Consider the following 10661-nt stretch of genomic DNA (forward strand, 5'->3'; position numbering starts at 1 on the left):
CGGTGTAGCTCTAAACAGCATATTACTTAAAGCTAGTTTTCTAAAAAATAGCTTTCATTACAAGGAGAAAAGCTGTTGAGCTGCAAACACAGATGCCAAGAAGCACACACATATTTGTTGACCATCCCAATCATGTGCCTCATCAGTTACCAAAAGTACCTGAAACTAGGTTGGAATCTGGTTCAACAGGTATTCCCTGATTTCAGCTCCGATACACTGAGAACAGGAGCGAATGCCCGCCCACTAGTTGGGGGCTTTAAGTGCCATCACTTTTACTGCTCGTCCTCCGCTTACTCGGGATTTTAAAAGCAGACCGGAAAGTTTGTTTCGGAAAGTTGCAGATTGCTTCCACAAAACCACGAGAATGGCATCAATGGGACTCCAGATTCTGGGCATAGCCCTGTGTGTGTTCGGGTGGCTGGGGGCTCTTCTCACCTGTGTCCTCCCCATGTGGCGTGTGACCGCTTTCATTGGAAACAACATCGTGGTGGCGCAGATTATTTGGGAAGGTCTGTGGATGAACTGCATTGTTCAGAGCACTGGGCAGATGCAGTGCAAGGTGTACGACTCACTGTTAGCTCTCTCCCAAGATCTCCAGGCGTCCAGAGCTCTGACTGTTATCTCACTCGTGGTGGGAATCATCGGCATTCTCGTCTCCATTGCTGGAGGAAAATGCACCAACTGTATAGAACACGAGGCAACAAAGGCCAAGGTCACAATTATATCAGGAATTACCTTCATCCTGGCTGGTGTATTGACCCTGATCCCAGTGTCCTGGTCAGCAAACACCATCATCAAGGATTTCTACAACCCGCTGGTGACCGACGCTCAGAGGAGAGAGCTTGGAGCTTCCTTGTACATCGGTTGGGGAACCTCGGGTTTGCTGATCCTCGGAGGGGCTCTGCTGTGCTGTTCCTGTCCTCCCAAAGATGAAAATAGCTACTCGGCGAAGTATTCCGCGCCTCGGTCTACAGCTCCGAGCAACAAGAACTATGTGTAACTTGGAAAAGAATAGATCAGAACCAATTTCCAGAGATCATACTAATACTGCACGTTTTCAACATTGTTTGTCAATCGAGGAATTAAATCAATTTACTATAAAGCGTCTGATAAGAAATTCGCTATATGATTTTATTTAAAAACCTCAGCAACAACTGCGGCGCCTGTTAAGTTATCGATGTTTTAATTATTTGAAATGATGTGGAGATGCCGGCGTTGGACTTTGTTGGAGATAATAAGATTTTGTAAATTAACCGATATTTAGCGGCTGTTCTCGAATGTATGGCAATGAAATTGATGTAGCAATTAGTAGGCGATCCTCTCTCGAGAGTTGCTTTGTAAAGCTGTATTGTTACGATAATGTCTACCTGGCACTCGGAATATCTGGACCAATTGGAAAGAATCAGCCGCCGCCATTTCGTATATAGTGAGAAAGTGATAATTGTGAAATGGGTCTCGACCTTACTTGAAAAGGTTCGATCTTTAGATGACCTGATATTAGTACTAATTATTTTGTGTTTCAATTGCGTCCATGTGATTGAAGTTAATTCTTGACTTTTCATTTTCTATTGATTTTTTAATGATGCTTCCACTCATGTATGTTTTTAAAGATTGTCTGAGTCTTTTCCAAACCTCTTTGTATTTAGGCCACTGCTTGTTCAGTGATCCGGGGACTTAGTATATTTGTAAATCACAAGAGTCAAAATAAAATCCAAAGTTCTTTCAGGACTTCTTGTGTCTATTTATGTGGGGGCGAAGAAAACAACACGAGCAAAGAGAATCAAAGGAAACAGTACGCAGGTAGATCTGAGGTACACGTCTACAAACAATTAAAAGCAGTGACCGGGGCTAGTTGGGCATTTAAAGGTAAACAACTCGAGTTCATTTTGGAAGGTGATTAAGAAGCAAATAAATTGTGATACATTTGAATATAACGTAGGTTAGGCCAAAATTGTAGTAATGCCAATAGTTCTGATCGACATTGTATTGATATAGCAAAGATTTGAAGTTTGCGCATTGCTATAATGTAGGAAATTAACACAAGCAATCTCCCAACTGACCTGATAATGATCAGGTACTTTTTGTGATGTTAACTGAGGGATAAATATTGTCCAAGACAGGAGCCACAGCTTCTTCAAAATAGTGCCGTGGGATCTTTTACAAATATAAGATGTCACTTAAGACCACCTGGGCGGCACAGTGGTTAGCACTGCTACCTCACAGCTCCAGGGACCCGGATTCAAATCTGGCCTTGGGTGACTGTGTGGAATTTGCACATTCTCCCCATGTCTGTGTGTGCTTCCTCCCTCAGTTCCAAGATGTGTAGGTTAGATGGGTTAGCCATGTGAAATGTGTAGGGTTACCAGCACAGGGCGGGGGAAAGGGCCTGAGTAAGATACTGTGTCAGCGAGTCAATGGAGCCTCGATGGACTGAATGGCCTTTTCTGCACTGTAGGGATTCCATGAAAGGGCAGACAAGCTCTGGGTTTAATGTCCTGTACAAAAGACAGGACAACACCCTCTCACTACTACACTGGAGTGCCATCCTGGATTGCTGTGCTCAAATCCTGGAGTAAGATTTGAAACTGCAACCTGCTCACTCAGAGACTGCTGTGCTGCCATCTGAGCCACAGCTAACACATCTGTGTCAGATTACACATAACTAAATTACAATCTGGACATAAACTATGCAGTCCAATTTGACTGCAAGAGCGCTTATGCTTTGCATATGCCTCAGTCCATCCTAATTCATCTAACTCAATCTGCATAGTCTTACAAAAAAACTTTTTAAACCTGCCAATTACTTGTTGAGTAAAATTTGGAAAATCATTAAACATAAAAGGGAATCCAAAAGTTGTCTATAGGCAGATAGAGTGGAAGCAGGAAGAGTGAGGTTGATTGGGTTCGAAGGGAATTTGCACAAAGAGGCACTAGGCATGGCTGAGGTAATTTCATACGTCTTTACAAAGGAAGAAACTGCTGCCCAAGTCATAGTGAAAGAGGAGGTAGTTGAGACACTGGATGGGCTAAAAAAAATACATCAGGGAGGCATTAGATAGGCTAGCAACTTAGAATTGTTAGGTCACCCGGACAGGCTGAGATGAAAGATTCCAAGGGAAATATGGGTGGAAAATGCAGAGGCACTGGCCATAATTTTCCAATCCTCCTTAGATATAGGGGTAGTGCCAGAGTGCTGGAGAATTGTAAGTGTTACACCCTTATTAAAAAGTTGTAAGGATAAAACCAACAATGTGAGATCAGTCAGCTTAACCTTTGGTGGGGAAACTCAGAAATTATAAATTGGACAAATTTACAATTGCGTAGATAAAATAATGAAAGGCAGCACTGATTTGTTAAGGGAAAATCATGTTTACCTAACTTGCTTGTGTTTTGATGCAGTAACAGAAAGCATTGATGAGGGCAATGGGCTTGATTTGGCAGACATGGACTTCCAAAAGGCATTTGATGAAGTGCCACATAACAGGCAAGTGAGCCAAGTTAGAGCACAGTCGCAGTATGGATATGAAATAACTGAGTGCCAGGAAACCAAGTTCTTCAGACTGGAGTCCCCCTGAGGCTGGTTTTACTTGATGTGTTATGCTACACACGTATAAAACATTGGTTCAGCCTCAATTGGAATATCGTGTCTAGTTCTGGGCACCGGAATTTAAAAAGGCTGTGAATGCACTAAAGTTGGTGCAGAAAAGGTTCAAGGGATGAGGAACTTTAACTACATAGTTAGATTGGAGAATGTGGAACTGTTGTCTTTGGAAAAGACTTAAAATGAGCCTTGAAGGAGGTGTTCAATATCATGAGGGACTGGACAAAGAGGATAAAGAGAAACTGTTCCCATTGGCAGATGGATCGAAAACCAAAGAAAACCCAATTTAAAATTATTGGTATAAGAAGCAACAGCTAAACAAGGAAAACTGCCTTTACATAGTGAGTGGTTAGGATTTGGAAGCATTACCTGACTGTGTAGTGGAGGAAGATTCAGTAGAGGCCTTCAAAAGAGAATTGGCTTATTACCTGAAGAGAAAAAAATTAGAGGGCTACAGAGAAAAGATAGGGATCTGGGACGAGCTAAATTGCTCTTGCAGTGAGCTAGCATAGAGATGACAAACCAAATGGTCTCCTGTGTTGAAACCATTATATGATCTGGGAATTACTGCACATTAGTGTGATTTTGCATATAGAGCAGGAATGAACAAACCTACTATTAAATTAGGCAGACATAAAATACTCTAAATACATCTGTAGAATCCAAGCATGTTTTTTTTATTCTTTCATGGGTTGTAGGCATCGCTGTCTAAGCTAGCATTTATTGTTGATTCCTAATTGCCCTTGAGAAGGTGATGGTGAGCCACCTTTTTGAACTGCTGCAATCCATGTGGTGTAGTTACACATACACTGCTGTGAGGGGTGGAATTCCATGATTTTTACCCAGTGACAGTAAAAAAACAGTGATATTGTTGCAAGTCAAGATGGCATGTGACTTGGAGTGTTCTGTTCCACAAGAACCAGTCAGGGTGAAGAAAATTCAGCTGCACCCAATTGTTTCTCATGTCATAATTATGGTATGGCACAGACAACCATACCATAATTATGACATAGGTTAGTAATCTAGAGGATAAAAACAGAAATGCCAGGAATACTCAACAGGTCTGGCAGCATGTGTGAAGAGAGAAACAAATGTTTCAGTCATGTGCTCTTTTATCATTGGTTTGTCCAAAGGCCTGGACTAATGGTCCAGAAACATGGGGTGGAATTTTCCCATCCCACCCACCATGGGAATCGTAGCTGGCGGGACAGAACCATGCAAAGGTCCGCTGACCTCAGGCGGGAATTTCCAGTCTTGGGGTGAGCGTGGCCAGAAAATCCTGCCCATGATTTTAAAGGGGAGTAATTTAAATAAGTTAATTCAATAAATGTTGAATGACAAAACCTACTATCAGTAATAGTGACCACAAAACTAGCAGCTTGTCATAAAAAGCCATTACTGGTAATATTCTTATAGGGAAGGAAATTTGTCTCCTTTACCCAGTTTCCAAAATAAATAATTCAGACACTGGAGAAAATTTAAAAAAAGATTCACTGAAATGATATCAGAATTGAGAGTTTAAACTTACCAGGAATAATTAAAAGGTTGGTCTCTATTCTCTAGAAAGATTAAGACTGAAGGGCATCCTGTTAGAAGTTTTTATGATTATGAAATGGTTTGAATGGGTAGATGTAGAAAAAATTCTTCCACTTCCAGGGAGACTAGAATTAAGGTCAGATGTATAAGATAGTCATTTATAAATCCAAAGGGGAATTCAGGAGAAACCTGTTTTCTGGAAAGAACTGTTAAAAAGTGGAACTGGGGACTAAACAAGGAATAGTTGAGTTAAATATCATAAGTGCATTTAAGGCAAAGCAGGATAAGTACATGAAGGAGGAAAAACAGAAAAATATGCCAATCGTGAAGAAGGAAGGAGGCCCATGTAGAGCATAAATATCTCCATGAGCATGATGGACTGAATGGAAACATAGAAACATAGAAAACTACAGCACAAAACAGGCCCTTCGGCCCCACAAGTTGTGCCGAACATATCCCTACCTTTTAGGCCTACTTATAACCCTCCATCCTATTAAGTCCCATGTACTCATCCAGGAGTCTCTTAAAAGACCCTATTGAGTTCGCCTCCACCACCACTGATGGCAGTCGATTCCACTCGCCCACCACCCTCTGTGTGAAAAACTTCCCCCTAACATTTCCCCTGTACCTACCCCCCCAGCACCTTAAGCCTGTGTCCTCTTGTAGCAGCCATTTCCACTCTGGGAAAAAGCCTCTGAGAGTCCACCCGATCTATGCCTCTCAACATCTTATATACCTCTATTAGATCTCCTCTCATCCTACGTCTCTCCAAGGAGAAAAGACCGAGCTCCCTCAGCCTATCCTCATAAGGCATGCCACTCAATCCAGGCAACATCCTTGTAAATCGCCTCTGCACCCTTTCAATCTTTTCCACATCCTTCCTGTAATGAGGCGACCAGAATTGAGCACAGTACTCCAAGTGGGGTCTGACGAGGGTCTTATATAGCTGCATCATTATCCCCGGACTCCTAAACTCAATTCCTCGATTGATAAAGGCCAGCCCACCATACGCCTTCTTAACCACCTCCTCCACCTGCGGGGCCGATTTTAGAGTCCTATGGACCCGGACCCCAAGGTCCTTCTGATCCTCCACAGTACTAAGAGTCTTTCCCTTAATATTGTACTCCTTCATCCCATTTGACCTGCCAAAATGGACCACTATGCATTTATCTGGGTTGAAGTCCATCTGCCACTTCTCCGCCCAGTCTTGCATCCTATCTATGTCCCTCTGTAACTTCTGACATCCCTCCAGACTATCCACAACCCCACCAAACTTCGTGTCGTCAGCAAACTTACCAACCCATCCCTCCACTTCCTCATCCAGGTCATTTATGAAAATGACAAACAGCAAGGGTCCCAGAACAGATCCCTGGGGCACACCACTGGTGACCGACCTCCATTTAGAAAAAGACACATCTATACACACACTCTGCCTCCTTTGGGCTGCGACAACTGATAAGAATATTACCAGTAATGGCTTTTTATGACAAGCTGCTAGTTTTGTGGTCACTATTACTGATAGACGCTGCGACAACGGATGAATGAACACCGCTCGACAATCACCAGGCAAGACTGTTCTCTTCCTGTTGGGGAGCACTTCAGCGGTCACGGGCATTCGGCCTCTGATATTCGGGTAAGCGTTCTCCAAGGCGGCCTTCGCGACACACGACAGCGCAGAGTCGCGGAGCAGAAACTGATAGCCAGGTTCCACACACACAAGGACGGCCTCAACCGGGATATTGGGTTTATGTCACACTATTTCACATAAATATTTCTGCTTTTTTCCTCCTGAGTCTTTATCATGCGATCCTAGAATCAGAATTTATGTCACACTATTTGTAACTCCCACAGTTGCGTGGACCTGCAGAGTTTCACTGGCTGTCTTGTCTGGAGACAATACACATCTTTTTAGCCTGTCTTGATGCTCTCTCCACTCCCATTGTTTTGTTTCTTAAAGACTGGATTAGTTGTAAGTATTCGCATTCCAACCATTATTCATGTAAATTGAGTCTGTGTCTTATAAGTTCTGTTTGTGAACAGAATTCCCACTCACCTGAAGAAGGGGCTCAGAGCCTCGAAAGCTTGTGTGGCTTTTGCTACCAAATAAACCTGTTGGACTTTAACCTGGTGTTGTTAAACTTCTTCCTTTGGGCAAGCCAGTTCTGGATCCACAGGGCAGCAGCCCCTTGGATCCCATGCCCTCTCACTTTTTCTAGAAGCTGTTAGCAGACAACAAATTGATGAAGTTACGTATATAATATGAAACAGGCCAAACTGCACTCAGAACCCCTCCATTAAAGATTAAAAGGGACAGATCCAGACAAACAGGCAAGGCATGCTTTTAAAATGCAAACAAGGTCTAACACACAAAAGGGGGCCAGACAGGGTGGCACCAAAGAAAACTCATCTAATCAAATCAGCACCACTGACCTAATCAAGTGATATCAAGAAGCCTTCTTAGCCTCAAACGACTTCCTGAGATCAGCCAAACACCCATTGATAAACCCATCGGACAGAAACAATTACCATACCTAAACATTGATACTGTACTTAAAACATCAAACAGAATGGTCAGAGTCAAATACTGTAAACAAAACATTAACATTTGAATCATACAACGTGTCAAAGTTCGAGTATAACTGTAGCCCATTGCGGCAGGCTTTCAGAGTGCTTTTGGGACAGTACTGTTTGTATGTCCTGATTGCACCTCCATCGACGTTAATAAAGCTGTACCGCTGTTGAACCTGACTCTGAGTCCAAAGTGGTCGTGTTCGCCCACTCGCGCTAACAAAGCCTTGCATGGGGGACCTTATCGAACGCCTTGCTAAAATCCATATAAACCACATCTACCGCTTTCCCTTCGTCAATGTGTTTAGTCACATTTTCGAAGAACTCCACCAGGCTTGTAAGGCACGATCTGCCTTTGACAAAGCCATGCTGAGTATTCTTGAGCATACTAAACCTCTCCAAATGCTCATAAATCTTGTCCCTCAGGATCTTCTCCATCAGCTTACCAACCACTGAGGTTAGACTCACCGGTCGGTAATTTCCTGGGCTATCCCTATTCCACTTCTTCAAAATAGGAACCACATCCACAATCCTCCAATCCTCCGGCACCTCTCCCGTCTCCATCGACGACGCAAAGATCATCGCCAGAGGCTCTGCAATCTCTTCCCTCGTCTCACACAGTACATAGAACATAGAACAGTACAGCACAGAACAGGCCCTTCGGCCCACGATGTTGTGCCGAGCTTTATCTGAAACCAAGATCAAGCTATCCCACTCCCTATCATCCTGGTGTGCTCCATGTGCCTATCCAATAACCGCTTAAATGTTCCTGAAGTGTCTGACTCCACTATCACTGCAGGCAGTCCATTCCACACCCCAACCACTCTCTGCGTAAAGAACCTACCTCTGATATCCTTCCTATATCTCCCACCACGAACCCTATAGTTATGCCCCCTTGCAATAGCTCCATCCACCCGAGGAATTAGTCTTTGAACGTTCACTCTATCTATCCCCTTCATCATTTTATAAACCTCTATTAAGTTTCCCCTCAGCCTCCTCCGCTCCAGAGAGAACAGCCCTAGCTCCCTCAACCTTTCCTCATAAGATCTACCCTCCAAACCAGGCAGCATCCTGGTAAATCTCCTCTGCACTCCTTCCAGGGGTAACTGGGGTACATCCCATCCAGACCTGGCGACTTATCTATCTTGATGCCATTCAAAGATTCCAGCACAACCTCTTTGTTAAAGTCCACATACTCAATCTTTTCAGTCCACCGCAAGCCCACAGTACACACACCCATGTCCTTCTCCTCTGTGAAAACCGAGGCAAAATACTCATTAAGCACCTCTGCCATTTCTACTGCTTCCGTACTGATTTTCCTGCCTTCACCTTTTATAGGCCCTATTCCTTCACGTCTCATCCTTTTACTCTTCACATATTTAAAGAACACCTTAGGGTTTTCCTTAATTCTACTTGCCAAGGCCTTCTCGTGATCCCTTCTGGCTCTCCTAATTTCCTTCTTTAGTCCCTTCCTACAAGCCGTATACTCATCTAGATCCCTATCTTCGCCAAGCTCTCTGAACCTTTTGTACGCTTTCCTTTTCTTCTCGACTAGGTCCCGCACAGCTTTCGTGCACCACGGTTCCTTTAACCTACCAACTCCTCCCTGTCTGCTCGGAACATTGTCCTGTAGAACCCTAGACAGACATTCCTTGAAAAACTGCCACCTCTCTTCAGTAGATTTCCCCGAGAATACCTCCTTCCAATTTACTCCTCTAATTTGCTGCCTTATGTCTTCATAATTCCCCTTACTCCATATAAACGCTTTCCTAGCTTGCCTGATCTTCTCTTTTTCCAATGCAAGCATAAAGGAGATAGAGTTATGATCGCTATCCCCAAGATGCTCTCCCACTCAGATGCTCTCCCACTCCATGCTCTCCCACTCCATGTGTTTCCATGCTGTAAGTTCAATGCGAGGCTACGTAATACTCAGTTATATGTCCTTCTGAATCAGAAGAAAGGCTCTGAGACATCACAGAAATGAGTACAGATAATCAGACCTTTGCCAACAGAAACATTCATGGATGCAAGCTGAAGGAAATCAACAAGGTGCACAATCCAGGTTTCCATTTATTAAGGCCTTGAAGGTGACCTTTGATCACAGTTTAACACAGAAACCGAGAAAGGGCTGATTAACTGATTTTGGCTTAGGTTTCTCTCAGTTGTTAAAGATTGCATGTTGAGAATTTTACTCTTTGTTCAAGGGCTTGCATCCAGTCTGCACCTATCACTTCAACTATCTGCTAGGTGGTGCATGAGGGCAGCCTGACATGACATTTGAGTTTGCATTTCCCTCCCTGTAGGAAGCTTTTATTTACTGTTTGGTTTATCCCAACAGCTTGAATCGCAAATATAGGGCGGAATTTAACAACCTCATTGTGCCCGTTTTTCAGCGAGAAAATGTCGCAAAATCGGGAGTGAGCCGACTAGTGGTGTGGCACCCATTTTCGCGCCAATTCCCATCTTACCAAAAAAATTGACGCAATCAGGACCCCGCCCAAAATAGGCGAAACATCAATTTGCATTTTTTTGCATTTATCACAATGTCATTAGCGAGTTTAACTCCCAATTGTCCTATCTCACTTGTTTTAGCAACTTCGTTTGCTGCAGCTGCAACCAGCGAGCAAAACACCTCCTCTATAAATGTTGGCTTCAGGTACTGGAGCAGTGAGGGTGAGCGAGAGGGTAGGTCTCTGGTTGCAAAAGGCTCCATGCTGCCGGGGTGGGGTGGGGTTTAATTTGTGGTGGCCATGTTGCGTTTTGAGTCGGAAGGCCTACGTGTGTGTGGGGATTGGGGGGCTGTTGTTGCTCATGGGATCCGACTTCGGCCTCTCAGCACTAACCTGGGACTGAGCGCTGATTTGGGATCTTAGCGCTGACTGTGGGTCCTAGTGTTAGCAGCAGCAAGTAATGTTGGTGGTGGGGGGGAATGGGCTAGAAACTTCAGAACTGGAAG

General features: G+C 43.8%; 1 protein-coding gene across 1 annotated transcript; it reads left to right on the forward strand.

Annotated features, from left to right (window-relative positions):
- The first annotated feature begins 250 nt into the window (after window positions 1-250).
- On the forward strand, window positions 251-1666 carry LOC144501374 (claudin-4-like). Its single transcript, XM_078225037.1, has one exon. It carries the CDS (start codon window positions 365-367, stop codon window positions 998-1000), a length of 636 nt encoding a protein of 211 aa, XP_078081163.1. The 5' UTR covers window positions 251-364; the 3' UTR covers window positions 1001-1666.
- The last annotated feature ends 8995 nt before the right edge of the window (window positions 1667-10661 follow it).

The sequence above is a fragment of the Mustelus asterias genome, chromosome 12 (genome assembly GCF_964213995.1).
Source record: "Mustelus asterias chromosome 12, sMusAst1.hap1.1, whole genome shotgun sequence".
In the NCBI taxonomy this organism is placed as follows: Eukaryota; Metazoa; Chordata; class Chondrichthyes; order Carcharhiniformes; family Triakidae; genus Mustelus; species Mustelus asterias.

Coding starts and splice junctions, on each gene's coding strand:
- LOC144501374 (XM_078225037.1), top strand. CDS start 365: ATGGCATCAATGGGACTCCAGATTCTGGGCATAGCCCTGTGTGTGTTC.